Below are 15413 nucleotides of genomic sequence, written 5' to 3' on the forward strand. Positions count from 1 at the left end.
CTGGCTGGAGGGAGGTAGGAAGGAGAGAGAAAACTAGCTGGAAGGAAGGAAGCAAGCAAGGGTAGAGAGAAGGGAAGGAAAGAAAGAAGGACAGACAGACCCACAAAAGGACCTTACTTCCCTTTGAACCTGGAAAATGCATGTTCTCTCTGAAACTATGGAAGAAAAAAACCAAGCCCTGGAATATTCATGCTGAAGCCATTGGTAGCTAATTTTCTCCCTTGAATGAGCTTCAACTATAGAAGACTTACACTCTTTGGTGAAGGACTTGGTAAAGATTCACACTGTTTTTCAGCCTCCTTTTCTGTTTGTTGGGCCTTTCGTTGCACGTTGATCAGCGCCAAGGATGGTGGGAAGACAGTCACACACCATGTGAAAGATCTGTTTCCCTAGCATCGTCCAGTATTCACAGGAGATCCTTTCTCTGATTATGTGTTTTCTAGACAGGGCTCTCTAGGAAAACCTAGAGTTTCCTTATGGAGCAACTCAGAGCCTGTGTGTGTGTGTGTGTGTGTGTGTGTACACGTGCAGATGTCACTTGTATTAATCGTTGACCAACCATCAAGTATGAATCTTACTTTCCAATAAATATTTGGATTCTGCACAGGAAGTTCTCTTATTTTCCGGAATGGGTAGGTCTTAAATGATGCCGTGTTGATCCTGGTCAATCACACCTCATTCCTCCTGACTCTAGAAAAGAGTGAGGAGATGTCATTGAATTGGTTCTTCCCTTGCAGGGGGCACATGTTTTAAAGGGAAGAGAACTGTGTTGGAAATCAGGAGTCTCCAGTCAGGCTCTGCCCTGAACTAGCTGAGAAAATGTGGGTTTCACTTTCCTTGTCTATAAAAGAAGGGAATTTGAAAAGCAGACATCAATTGGCCCATCTTATTCTAAATTACATAACTGCACTATTCAAATATATGATGTAACTATATTCCCTAAACTGAACTGTGGTGACACAAATTAATGGTAGACTGTATATAATGGAAGACATTAGAAATGTATGTTCCACTGGTCCTCAGAATTAGTCACTGGACAATTTAAAACTATTATGAAACTCCCAGAGAGTGATGGCTAGGTGCATGTTTTATTTAGAGTGTACATGTAGAGTGACACCTCTTCTTTGCCCTTGAATTCGGATTTTCTTCTGAAATCATACATATTTCCATTCAGTTTTATTCAGGACAATCTATTCATTTATTTTATCTCAGACGTTTACTACTCTTCCCAAAACCCATTTGGTTAGATAACACTTTCATGACTTACAGGATGCATTTCTCATTTCTGTTTGTGATGGTAACAGTAATTCAGATCTCATTAGAATTGTTCAAGGCGATTTTTAAAAAATTTTGGCCATGCCACACGGCTTGTGGGATTTCAGTTCCCCAACCAGGGACTGAACCTGGGCCACGGCAGTGAAAGTGCTGAGTCCTAACCAAACCACCAGGGAACTCCCTAAGGCGATTTTGTTAAAAATAAATATAGGTAACAATGGAATTTATTGTCCCAAAGTACTGTCACAGGGGGTAACACTTGTATTTTGACTATAGGATGTGAAGTGGGATATACTCGTGTAAGAATGTTACTCATTAAATAAAAAGAATGATTATACATTTAAGTATCCAGGAATTTTAAATCAAGACCATATGTGTGTACATGTATAGCTTTAAGAACAGAAATACATCGATTCTTGTGTACCCAGCACCTAAAAAAGATATAGAATATGACAAATACCCAAGAAGCTCCCACTTGCCATCTCAAGTCTCATTCCCTACACACCCCCATCTTAGGTATCCCTTCTCCTGAATCTTGTTGTTTTTTTTTAAATCATTTCCTTGCTTAAATATGTTAGCTTAATGTGATTTTGAGCTTTATATAAATGAAATCATGCTGTGTATATACCTCTGTGATGTTTTTCTCAACATTATGATCCTGAGGTTCAGGTATAAACATGGAGTTTGAGTTCCTTCATATCCATTCCATCTTTCTTTGTTTTATTTTAAGGGAACTTTATTATTTTTATTTATTTATTTTTGGCTGCGTTGGGTCTTCGTTGCTGCGCGCGGGCTTTCTCTAGTTGCGGCGAGCGGGGGCTACTCTTCGTTGCGGTGCACGGACTTCTCATTGCGGTGGCTTCTCTTGTTGCAGAGCACAGGGTCTAGGCACATGGGCTTCAGTAGTTGTGGCACGCGGGCTCAGTAGTTGTGACTCGCGGGCTCTAGAGCGCAGGCTCAGTAGTTGGGGCGCACGGGCTTAGTTGCTCTGCCGCATGTGGGATCTTCCTGGACCAGGGCTCGAACCTGTGTCCCCTGCATTGGCAGGTGGATTCTTAACCACTGCGCCACCAAGGAAGCCCATCTTTCATTTTTGAACACAACTCACTTTATTTGTTCATTATCCTAATGGAAGTATATTTAAAATTTGCTTCAAAATGTTCACCCATTCCATTGGAATTGTTAAAATAATAATATACAGTTCCATTATAAGTTTTTCGTTGATTTTTGTTAGAATTATATTTGCCAGACACGTTAACCAAATCCTTTAATACTACTCAGTATGCACAGAGAGCAGAAATTAAAATCTGTATTTATGTCATACACTGAGCAGTAGAGTAGCCTACCCTTGCCAATTTGTAACAAGCCTATGTTGTTCTAGAAAGGAAGCCACAGTTCAATTTCAGTTTTTACTCTCCTGTACAAAATCTTTTCCCATTAAGCTGACATACTGGCAAGATTTTGTTACAGATAGTGGCCACTATATGTAACATAAAAACTTAGTGTTTCTTCTAATAGGTCTGGAATCATTCGTAGGATATGCATAGTGCTAGATTTGGTCACCAATGTAAACAGGCTTGCTCAGTGGTTCGAGCGTGGGAAGAGTTAATGAAGGCATAAACTGATAGCTAAACGTCCCCAAAAGCTCATTTCTTACAACAGTCGGGAAATCATTTGGCAAATGTCTACCTCGTGGAGTAGCATCAGCCTGAACACGGGGCAGCTCAGTGGCTCTCTGGCAGAGCATTGGTTGAGGCTGATGGAACAAAGAGGAAGGACAAGAACTACTTTTTTTTTTTTTTTTGCTTTTTTAATGCTATTGCACTCGTTTAAATATAACTTAAAATTTATATTATAAAGGGAAATGTATTATTTAATTTACAGTTTCGTTGATTTGAAAGTTTATTAAAAAGAAACAGAATCTCAGTGTACGCGATTTCTGGGTAGTTGGGCATCTGAGGGCCAAAGTAGTTTTAATTCGTCGCAGGGCTACTGGAGTTGAATCCAGAGATCAGCCCCACCCTGACACCCTTGCAGTCATAGCTCAGGGGACACCTCACTAACAGTGTGTCCTCCGCGAGACACATTTGTTTAAAATCGTCTGTGTAATAAATGAATTTGGGTGCCCTTAATAGAGCTTGTTTGAGCTGGTGTATTTATGTGATGAGTTAGGATTGCAGGAGTGGGATTTGAACTTGATGGCATTGTAACTTCAGGAAATGCCCAGTATTTGCATGTCTTCTTCCTGGAGCGTTTGTTACTAGTTTTCAGCTCACTACCATTCCTGTGGGAAGGCGGGGACCCACACACAGCACGTGCCTGGCGCACACACCACATCCAGCACATTCTATCGTGATGATCGGGAAAAGATACTCTAGACAAATACGGGGTATTGTGAGATCCTGTTGAGTTTGACAGTTTTCTACTGAGTTGACCAACAGAGTATACAGTCGACCCTTGAACAACCTGGGTTTGAACTGCGTGGGTCCACTTAGAGTGGATGTTTATCAGTAGTAAATTCTACGGTGCAACAGGGTCTGTCGTTGGCTAATTTTGTGGATGCAGAGGAACCACAGATATGAAGGGCCAACAATAAATTATACATAGGTGGATTAACTGCAGCATTGTACAAGGATCAACTGTGGACTGAAAATGCTTTGTTCGTGTTGATGACGAGGATAATGATAAGATTAAAGCCAAGGTTTCTTTAAAGGTACTGTGGCTTTACTACCTTTAAGGTTTAAAACATTTCTGACAATCCCACAAGGCCCTGTATGATCAGGTTTCTTCCTACCATCCCAGCTCCCTGCAATGCTGTTCTCTGGTTCGCTCTACTGCAGCCATCCTGGGACCAATGGTGCTTTAGCTCCTTCTCACAACAGGACCTCTTGCATATGCTGTACATTGTTCTGTCTGGAGCCCTTCCAAGCCTTTATGGTAAATAGTGCAAATCCAGATCATAGCATAAAAGTGACATCTTCAGAGAAGATGCCCCAAAGCCTCCACCCTATATTTTTCCTTCGTTGTGACCAGATAATCGTGGAGCTCGTTGCTTGCCTTGGCCTGTGATCTTCCTTAGACAGGTGTCTGGCTTGTTCATCTCTGAATTCACATGGCTGTTCCAGAGAGTGTGCCTACTAGGAGGTGCTCAATGAATATCTGCTCAAGCAATAAATGTTGAGTGAATCATCCACAATTCAGTTAATGGTTTTCAGTTTTGGTTTTCTTTTTCTCTCTTTAGCTGGGAAGTTATCAATTCCAAACCAGATGAAAGACCCAGGCTCAGCCACTGTCTTGCAGAATCATGGATGAATTTCAGCATATTTCTTCAAGAAATGTCTCTGTTTAAACAGCAGAGCCCTGGCAAGGCAAGTTTTCCAGAAAAGGAGAATGATGTGTGTGCTTTAAAATGTGAAATAAACTTGGAAACAAATGAATTAACCTATTTTATCAGCCTGTAAGGGTTCTCCAATTCTGAATATAATACACTACGAACACGTGCCATAACAACTGATATTAGCGAGGTTCAGAAATGTTAGTGTTGTTAGCACTAGAAAATCCTTAACCTTATAGTTTGAAATTGGATTGGATTTCTATTTTATCCGTATTTATGTAGCTTATTAACTAAAATGAATGATGATTTGTCCTCTCAGCCAGACCAAGGATAAAAACGTGTTATTAAGAATTTCAGTTTATATTATCTAGGCTGGTTCTCAAGTCAAAGGAACACATAGCCCTTTGAGGGTGTTTTTGGAGGTAACTGAGTCACTTTCAGTCTAAAAAGTGGAGATTCTTGTATGCTTTACTTAAGAAAGAAAATCTTTGGCAGAAACATCCACAGTGATTATATAAATGGAATGAGTATTTTCCCAACAAAGATGAAAACCCACGAGGAGAGAGTTGAGTGGTTTGAAAGGGGTTACAAGAAATGCCCACTATAGGGTTTTTATGTGTAGAGGCAGCTTCCACTGTATCTTGACAGCACGGGTGAGCTACAGAACCATCAATAGACCCCTTCCCTTCCACTGCTATGGAAACGAATGTCCACCTGTAGTTGGAAGGAAGAACCTAGGAATGTCTTCATTTAAAATCCCTCTCTTTGTACCGTGTTACAGGAAATCTAACTTCAATGAGTAATAGAACTATATTCGGACACATTTTGAGCATACTAAAGTTGCAACATTGTATATGGATAAGTTATTTTAATCACCGAAGGTGATTTTTAGAAAAGATATCAACGTGGTAGCGGGGTGGGGTGACTTGTGTTTTTGATGCTTATTTTACTGAGATGATTAAACACATTTTTAGAAGATTCTGAACTTAAACTTCTGCATTGGGTTGCATTAATATACCCCAAGTCAATTAACGTAAGACAACGATGCTACAAATTTAGTGGATAATATGAAATCCCTTCGTGAAACTGAATTCTGTATATAGTAATGCTTTCATTTGTTCTTTTAACTTTTATGGTCTTTCCTCTTCCATGTTGCTATTAGAATTCCATATTCTTCAAGGATCCCTGATGTTTGAGAAACAGCTCTTAATTTTGTTTTCCTTTTGACTAGTGAATTTATTAACCCTTGTGCCAAGAATGAAAAATCAAAGTTAATCTGAGTTTTAGACCCCCTTGCTGTTTCTCTTAATCAGTTATTGATCAGAGTTCTGTATCCTTTCCTTGTGTGTCTTTTTGAAATTCCCTTAATGAAGTTTCTTGGCTGATCAGTGAAGTTTAGTACCATAATTTAAAGGTAAAGCAAAGAAGTAAGATAGTTTATTTTAAATAATAGAGTGTGAAAAAGAAGTGAAGACTTTATGGGAGAATTTTTCTGTCTTGATGTTTTACTTAAAACGACCAAGATGCTTTTGGCTTCGACTGACAGAAAGAATATAATCAAATTTCACTGGTGGAATTTAGTTTCATTGGCCGAACAGATATGGTTAGGAAGGAGGATAGTAATGGCCAGTCGATTTATCCCGGCTGCTTATCAGCTGCGCAAATTACTGTTATATTTATGTAAATACCTCTCATTTCTATAACATGTTTTGCTGTGTTTATGAATTTCTGTGGATTTATAGAAACAGTTTGAACCTACAGATTTCGTTACTGGGCTGCATTGTTTTCAGCGAGTGACCCTGAGTAAAACAAGTTTCTGGGTACATACTGTTCTTCAGGTCTCTTGCATCTGGTAATACAGCTGCAGGCATGATTAATGGGAGATGTTGTTCTCTGTGCCAGAGGTTAGCTTCTGGAACCTTCCTAATGATTATCACTTAATGTTAAAGTGGGCTAAGGCTGGTTGAACACAGCAGTCATTAGTCAGATCTAAGTGCAGAGAACACTGTTTGAAAGACATTTGCCATAACATGATAGATGGCATATAGATCAATAATTTTGTGTGTATCCTGTGCTCTAAAGTATCTTGATGTTATGTACAACTGTCACATGTTGCTTCTATTATTTTTAGTTTTGTCTCCTGGTCTGCAGTGTATGCACCTTTTTTACGATCTTGGGAAGTTACATTCCTGGGGTTATACTGAGCTATCTGCTGTGTAAGTATAGTAGAACATTTTTTCTAATTGATGTGACACATATGGTATCATTTAATGGTCTACAAGACGTTCCACAGTTTAGAAGAGGAGGGATGTGTTCTTGATTATAAAGCAAGTTGATTATTCTTTAATTTCCTGCTGTACAAAGTTTCTCCTTTTTCTAGAGACATGTTGCTATTTCAAAATTATAAGAATAGCTGTCAAAATGCAAGGTTATATATAAGTGATTCATTTCATTTTAAATTATGTCAATAAAGCTGTAAACAAGCTCTACTCTCCACCCCCCACAAATACGTGAATACTTTTGCCGTTGTGCATGATCTGCGGCTCAAAATATAATTAAAACCACAATGAGACACCATTATATCCCCACCAAAACGGCTGAAATTAAAAATACTGACTATATCAAGTGTTAGCCAGGATATGGTGGGTGGGTAGAATGGTACAACCACTTTGGATAACAGTTTGGTAGTTTTTTAAAAGCTACTATGTGACCGAGGCATTCCACAGCTAGGTGTTCTCCCAAGAGAAGTGAAAGCATACACCTATACAAAGACTTGTCCACAAATGTTCATAGTGGCTTTATCTGTGTTAGCCCAAAACAGAAGACAATTCATATGTCCATCAACAAATAGATGGGTGAACAAACTGTGGTACATCCATACAATGGATTACTACTCAGCACTAAAAAAGTGATGTATGCAACAGTCTGGATAAATCTCAAAATAATTAAATGGGGTGGGAGAAGCCAGGTAAAAAAAAAAGAGTACATACTGTTTGATTCCATTGATATATAATTCAAACTAATCTTTAGTGACAGAGCACATAAATGGTTGCCTGGGGATGAGGTGGGTAGGGCAGGGAAAGACCAGAGGGAGGGATTAAGAGAAACATGAGGAAACTTTTGGGGGTGGTATGGTCACTATCTTTATCATGATGACAGTTTCTTAGTTGTATGCATATGTCAAAACATCAAATTGTACACTTTAAATATGTGCAATTTATTGTATGTCAATTGTAACTCAAAAGTGCTGTAAAAAAAGTTTCAATTTCCTGCTTCTCCTAAAAAATATGAAGATCTGGCCCTGCCACCTTTAGATGGGGCAGTCGCTCTCCACCCAACCAGCCCTCGTATTTCCCTAGTTTTCTCGCACCAGCCTTTAACATTTACAGATACCTCCTTGTCTTCTAGAGATATTTGAGTTTGCAACTCCTATTTAAAAGGTAAATGGGCACGTGTCCTGACAACAGCAGAGAAATAAACAGTAGGGAATACAACGCCTTTCCTGTGTTGATCTTCATTTCTTTTTGTATTCCTAATGCCTCACACAAAGGGCCAATGGTCAGAGCTCACATCCATTCTCCCAAGTAGAACTCCTGTGGAATATCAGCCCTTTGATCTGCCTTGTTTAGGAGGGAAAGGAGAAGAGAGCTAGGGAAAGCGAGTCTAATACGGGCAAGGCATTATTCAGATGGTCTGTATTTATCTCATTTATCCTTCCCAGCAACCCCAAGAGATGAGGTTATTATCCCAGTATTACTGACGAGAGGCTAACAGATAGTTAATAATGTTTCTATGGAGAAATGATCATTTAACAAATAAATAGAGTTGACATTTTAATCCAGGACTGTTGTCGGGAAAGCACGTAACCTTTGTATAAATTTTGAGGGTAAGAGGATTGAAGGGATGGAGTTATCTAATTGCAAGTCTTTGAAAACCATGACTGTTGGGTTGTGTGTATATAGGAGAAAATGGTTTCATTACAGGGGGAAGAATAAAAACTATGGACTTATTTCACAGAGGCGCTTCCTTAAGAAAAAAAACCCAATTTGTCCGTAAGGGAACTGAAATAATTTTGTGACATACTAAGATGTAGCCTTTGGAAAGTAAGGTCACTTTCCTTAAACTCTCTTCCTCCTTATCTTGCAGTACTATGTGCATTTCTGTGTCCATTTTTTAAGTGTAATGATATTGGACAAAAAATATACAACAAAATCAAGTCATTTCTGCTGAAACTAGATTTTGGAATCAGAGAATATATTAACCAGAAGAAACGTGAGAGAGCTGGTAGGTAACGTTTGAATTTTAGATTCCACGCATGAGATGAGACATCAGCTGGCTATTATGAAATCACCTTTAATATATTTCAGGGTGTTTTAGCCTTTCACCACATATTACTACAGAAGCAAATCCCCCCAAAGTAACATAGCTTTTTCCTATTTTAGGCTTTTATGCTTTTCTCAAACATACAACAAATCGCCTTTTTAATCCAAATTGTCAGGGGAGAGAGAAAAGGCTTCAACACTTCTGTATTTGCTACTTATCATATATTTTCTCTAAATCGTTTTCTTTGGGAGTGGACGGTTGCAAATAACAAATGACACAGGTAGGGCTGTGTGTGGGAGCCCTGTAAGAGGGGGCCAGTAGAACGGGAAGGAAAAGAAAATAGGGGGAAGACTAATGTGCTCCTTGTTCACTTTTTAACTTAGCTTGTGACCTTACAGATTCTCAAACTACAGGGAGCATCAGAATTGTCTGAAGAGCTTATTAAAGCTTAGATTGCGGGGCCCATACCCCAGAGTTTCTGATTCAGCTGGTCTAGGGGAGGGCCTGGGGATTTGCCTTTCTAAAAGTCCAGGGGCCACACTATGAGGACCACTGATATGGACCATTTCCCTCGGAAACCAAACAGTTGCAAATACGTGGACCTTGTTATGTGCAAACATTTAATTACGTGGAGGCGTTGGAGAATATGAGGAAGGTGGGATAAGGATATCTAATGGGTAAAATACACGCTGTCTAAGCTGGCCAGGAAACTGAAAGCTTCCAAATTTTTTCCCAACAGAAGCAGATAAAGAAAAAAGTCACAAAGATGACAGTGAATTAGACTTTTCAGCTCTCTGTCCTAAGGTATTTTTTGTTTAGTTTTCAATTTGTTCCTGTGTGGTTTGACTGTAAATTTATCTAAATGTACCAAAACTGGAATGATATTCTTAATAGACCCCTCCTGTTTCTCTAAGATGATTGAACAATATCGAAAGGAAAATGTTTCAAAAGATTCCCCACAGAAGTTTGAAATGTGTCACTGGTATTTATATTAACACAGATTAGCCTGACCGTTGCCGCCAAAGAGTTGTCTGTGTCTGACACAGATGTGTCCGAGGTCTCCTGGACTGACAATGGGACCTTCAACCTTTCAGAAGGATACACTCCACAGACGGACACTTCTGACGGTATGCTCACACTCCTAGATGCTCTGATTTGTATAATTATGAGTGCGTGCAAAGGTATTTAATCTGTCAGCTGCTGACTGGATAAACAAGGTGTGGTACATCTACACAATGGAATCTCACTTGGCTATAAAAATGAAGTACTCACGTTTGCTACAACATGGTTGAACCTTAAACACGTTATGCTAAAGTGGAGGAAGCCAGACACACAAGTCCACACCTTGGGTAACTCCATTTCTATGAAATGTCCAGAATAGGCAAATCCGTGCAGAAGGAAAATAGGTTAGTGGCTGCCAGCAGCTGGGGGAAGAGGGAATGGTGGGTGACTGGTAATTAGTATGTTTCTTTAGGATGATGAGAATGTTCTAGAATTAGATGGTGGTGATGTTGAACAGCTTTGTGACTATATTAAAAAACACTTAATCATATACTTTAAAAGGGTAAGTTTTATAGTATATGAATTATATCTCAAAAGCTATTTTTTTGAAGAGTATGAGAGAAACATCTAAGCTAATCAATGTCCAAATCTGCCTTTATTTTGAAAACAAACAATTGACAGTGAAAAAACTTAACTTCTGGACTATCTGGTGGCATTGTTTATAGCAGTAATGGGGCGGGGGAGGAGAGAAGCTAATCCCATATATCCAGGGCTAGTCCTTATTAAGAGGGACTGAAGCATGGGGGGCAAGTTTCCCAAATCCAAAGCTGATTCCAGGGTTTCTCATATAATTTTTTTTTTTTTAACTAACTTGTTTTTCTTCCAAGTTAGTTTAAAAAAAAAAAAAAGCTTTCTTATCTTTTATAATTAGGTTTAGTACAATTTAAAATGAAATTTGAGACAAGTCTTGTGCAATAACTTTCACTAGTCTCATTGGATTATTTCAAGTCATTTTAACAATATACTGAAAATATAAGCAGGTTATAATGGAGGATTATGAATAAATTATTTTATATGTGTCTTTATAAGCAAGAACACACTTTCTTTTTCTAGAGGAAGGAAGAAGGCTGTGTAGTGTTGAAAAAATACAGGTTTGGAGATTGGGAGACCCAAGTGTAGCCTTGCTTTTGTCATTAACTTTATTGTATGACCTTGAACAGGTGACATGATTTCTGTGGATCTCAATTTCCTCATCTTTAAAGTGCATTAGAACAAGAGGGTCACTGAAGTCCTCTCAAGCTCTACAAGCTGTACATACCTACAAGACCAGTAAAACAAACCCTTTGTTCTTAAGCATCCTATCTCAGATTTACACAACAAAGGGAGCAACAATAATGGAACCCATATAAAAGGCTTTCATTAATTAACTTGAAGATTCCAAAGAGTTACTGAAGGATTTTCTGTGAAAAGTGAAAAACAATGAAATCACTGTCTGCCTACTAACCTGACATTGCTTTCAAATGTCCCAAATCTTAAAGCGTTCCTGTATATATTCAGGACCTATATTTTGCTAAAACGGTATGGTTAATTTCAGCTATATTCATGGAAAGCTAAATGTTTCCATAAGCTCTTAGGTTGAATATGGAATAGAAGGAACAGCAGCTTCTTTTAACTCATTGCTTTAAACAAACACAGTTACAGATACTCAAACAGATCTCCATGAATGAAAATGCAAAGGCTGGATAATAGTCACCATCTGGGACCCAAATCTATGAAAACGTCCAATTGAAATATTTTTTATTTTGGATTATACATATCCACACTGGCTTAAGCTAATCCCCTCCCCAGGAGCAGGATGAAATTTTGGTGAACGTTTAAACTCTAGTCAGAGCTCCAAGCTGACATTAAGACCGGTTGAATAGTAAGTCATTACACACTTTTTGTGTTTAAGAGGAAAGCTAAGGCCATGGGGGGACATGTAGTGTTTGTGTGTACTTGTGGAGAGAGTGTCCCAGACTTGGGGGGGGTCTGATGGGAGGCTAGATGAATGCCAGAGTGATTCAGAGGATTCCAATTAAAAGCAGGGATCTTTTAGACAATTCTCTGATTTCAAATTTATTATGGTTTATTACAGTGTCTTATAAACCTTTGACTTTCTATTTTTTGTATATCTGAGATAGTAAAGGTTTATCAATTACTACTTTATAACTTAGAAGTTGAATCATAAAAAAAAATTTATTATGGTGCTTAAGCATGAACTTCTGTTCTACATTTCACAGATCTTGACCGACCTAGTGAGGAAGTTTTCTCTCGAGACCTTTCAGATTTTCCATCTCTAGAAAATGGCACAGGAACAAACGATGAAGATGAATTAAGCCTTGGCTTGCCCACTGAGCTCAAGAGAAGAAAGGAGCAGTTGGACCGTGGTCCCAGACCCAGCTCAGAGAGGCAATCAGTGGCTGGTCTCACCCTTCCTCTGAGCGGTGACCAAACCTTCCACCTGATGAGCAACCTGGCTGGGGACGTCATCACCGCTGCGGTGACTGCCGCCGTCAAAGACCAGTTAGCAGGCATGCAGCAAGCACTGTCTCAGGCTGCTCCCAGCCCAGGGGAGGACACAGACGAAGGGGATGATTTTGAACTACTGGACCAGTCAGAGCTCGACCAAATTGAGAGTGAATTGGGGCTTTCACAAGACCAGGAAGCAGAAGCACTGCAAAATAAGAAGTCTTCAGGCTTTCTTTCAAATCTACTCGGAGGCCATTAGTCTGGGAATCAGCTTGTATGACAGAGCACAGACAAACTACCAAAAAAATTCAAACAAGCAAAAAAAGAAAAAAAAGGAAAAAAAAACTTTTCGAACTGTGAGCTTTACTGATTACTTTAGAATTTTGTTGGCCTTTTTTTTTCCCTTCTGCAGTGAGTTAATTGGATATATATCAGCTGACACTGATAGATTGATATTTCTCATAGTTATTTTTATGTAATGCGCATGGAAATGAACTTTATATATATGTATATATATTTACTGCATTGTCAGAGTTGAATATTAGAGGTTGTTTTTAAAGCAAAATGAAAACACCCAATTATTGAGGTCCTCCCATTAGTATTCCGTATTTTTTCTTCACAATTATTTTTTCAAGCATGCAAAAACAGTTTATTGTAACTCGCTGAAATATTAACAGTTAATTGTGAAACATGCTATATTGGCCCCTCTGTTCCTAATACTTGGAAACAGTCAAAAAATTTTGGTAGATTTTGATGTAAAAAGACAAAAATGATCAAGGTCACTTTGGTTGAAAGACTTGGGAGATACTATTAAAATTCATTTCCTAGGAACAATTTTGAAAATATATTTAACTACGTTGGATGGGCTAGTACATTTCCATGTTATTTTTGCAGTTGTAGACTTTAGGCTTCCTTGTAAATGGCGTGCTCCATTGACTGCCAGCTCTAGTCTTGCAACAGGTGGTATTAACCCATCGAAAGCAAGTAATTAGATATCATGTAGACGGTGGTTTCGATGTAAGCAGAGATTGGGCTGTGCTTTGTTGTTCAATTGTCATATATTTGTGATAGGGATGTTGTGAGTACAGATCTATTCTGCCTGCTCAGAACTAGGTTAAACCTCATCTTTCATATTATGGAAAAAGTCTCTTAAAATTGTGAAACTAGTTGCTGGTATGTTCTATGAGCGATGTGGTCATCAGCCTTAGAGAAACGAGAACTGTTTGTAGTCTGACTCTCCTACAGGAGAGAAACTTGCTTGGTTTTCAAGTGTATTTATTTGCCATAGAAACCTAAATCTGTAATCTGTTTCTTCTTAGGAAGCTAGAATATATTTTTCCTTTATTTTAAACTTTTTAGATCTCTTTTAAATAACCACATTTCACTTAGCTGTTTAACAAAGGACTAAAGAGAAGAAATCAAGCTAATTTTGTTTTTGTGATAGAAACTTTTAATATAGAAACTTTTAATAGTGTTGAGGGACCATGTCAGCGACTACCAACCATCTCTTCAATCTTCAGGTACAGCTGGCATTCTGACAGATGCACACAGACATCTGAGCCCCTCAGAAAGGAAGGATAATCCAAGAATATAGCAAATCTGTGGTCCCCTCCCTTTACTTTATCCCTTCCCTTATATGTCTAAAGAGTAATGATAGGTCATCTGACATTTTAATGTAGCATCTCTTATTTATTTTTTCTTTCTGAGGTATTAAAATATCTAGATTGAATTTTGCCAAATATTAAAGGGAGAGAAGTTACTGCAGACTCTGAACACTTGCTTTTCGTGATTGACGATGCTTCTATGTCATTAGTGCCTCTTGACTGTGTTTGAGTCCTTTACTGATACAAATTGAGCCTGTGCCTTCATTATCTTGCCCGTTTCGGTACAAATGAAAACCTGGTGTTAGATGTATGAACTGTGTGGGTTTGCAAGGAATATACCTGAATTCTATTTCAGTAAGAGTTTCTGGACATGAAGAAAAATACAGTCACGTATTTATAAAATAGTTTGTTACCAGGTTTATTATTTTTTTTATGTGTATGTTTCTTCACTTAAAAAATATTCCTGGCCATGAAGTCAGAAAGTTTAAAGGTCTTTTCAGTTTCTTCACTGAGGGGAAAACGAGAAGTTAAATAACTTAAGTAATTAAAGAATGTGTTACAAGTCACTGGACAAGCTTACAAGGAGATAAACTCACGATTTGATGGCATGAACAGTAAAGCCAGAATCAGATGTTATAAACTATAAATTAAAAGGGGTTTGGGGAGGTTGTTAGGGTAGAAAAATGTGTTACAGCCCTATGGTGGAGACGTACCAGCTCTCTGTGGGCAGTAGGATTATAACCACACATGCACTTCAGTAGTATTTGTTCCAGAATATATGTGGCTATAAATTTACACAATGTAATAATGGTACTCTTAATACTATCAAACAGAGGATGTCAAGGGGTTTCGTTTTCTGTGTGTGTTTGTGTGTGTGTGTGTGTGTGTGTGTGTGTGTGTGTGTGTGTGTTTGGCGGGGGATAGGGTGGGGGGAACATTATATATAGTCCTGTTTCTGGCTTTAAGATGTACTAACAATAAACCCTGTGACTGATTCAGTACAGTGGGAAACTACAGATTCCTTACCATGAGAATGTATGCAGTCATTAAAATGTGAAGCATGGATATTTCTTAATTGTAGAGGAGCTGTAGAAAGATGTTTTGTTCACTTCCTGTAGGAAATGCTGAGCAAAACCATACAGTGGGAATAGCATACACTGATCATGCATTTTGATCTGAAGCAGTAAAGCAGGGCTGAAGTTCAAGCTTGTTTTGGAAGGTCAATCCAGGCTTAAAGCAATATTTATATTCTCATTCTGAACATCTTTACTTTTTATGTACCCTAAAAATCTTCAGAAGTGATTTTTTAAAACTGCTCCCTCCCCAATTTAGTAGAATGTTAGGAAAAGAAACTTTTATGAGGTTTG

General features: G+C 38.4%; 1 protein-coding gene across 3 annotated transcripts in view; it reads left to right on the forward strand.

The window, feature by feature from the left end:
• The window catches only part of RETREG1 (reticulophagy regulator 1), a gene marked incomplete at its 5' end in the record, with an annotated part of 122908 nt that extends 108040 nt beyond the window's left edge, over nucleotides 1–14868 (forward strand). Inside the window, 6 exons of one of the 3 annotated variants that reach the window (XM_082836919.1) lie at nucleotides 4517–4643; nucleotides 6741–6825; nucleotides 8756–8893; nucleotides 9672–9736; nucleotides 9933–10059; nucleotides 12214–14868. In XM_082836919.1, coding sequence (XP_082693045.1) covers nucleotides 4517–4643; nucleotides 6741–6825; nucleotides 8756–8893; nucleotides 9672–9736; nucleotides 9933–10059; nucleotides 12214–12701 — 1030 coding nt within the window. In that variant the 3' untranslated portion in view covers nucleotides 12702–14868. The remainder of the gene's footprint in view (nucleotides 1–4516; nucleotides 4644–6740; nucleotides 6826–8755; nucleotides 8894–9671; nucleotides 9737–9932; nucleotides 10060–12213) is intronic. The other 2 variants (XM_082836920.1, XM_082836921.1) reach the window with 2 other exon arrangements.
• Between the last annotated feature and the right edge of the window lie 545 nt (nucleotides 14869–15413).

Source organism: Leucopleurus acutus (genome assembly GCF_964270905.1).
Source record: "Leucopleurus acutus genome assembly, chromosome: 3".
Classification (NCBI taxonomy): Eukaryota; Metazoa; Chordata; class Mammalia; order Artiodactyla; family Delphinidae; genus Leucopleurus; species Leucopleurus acutus.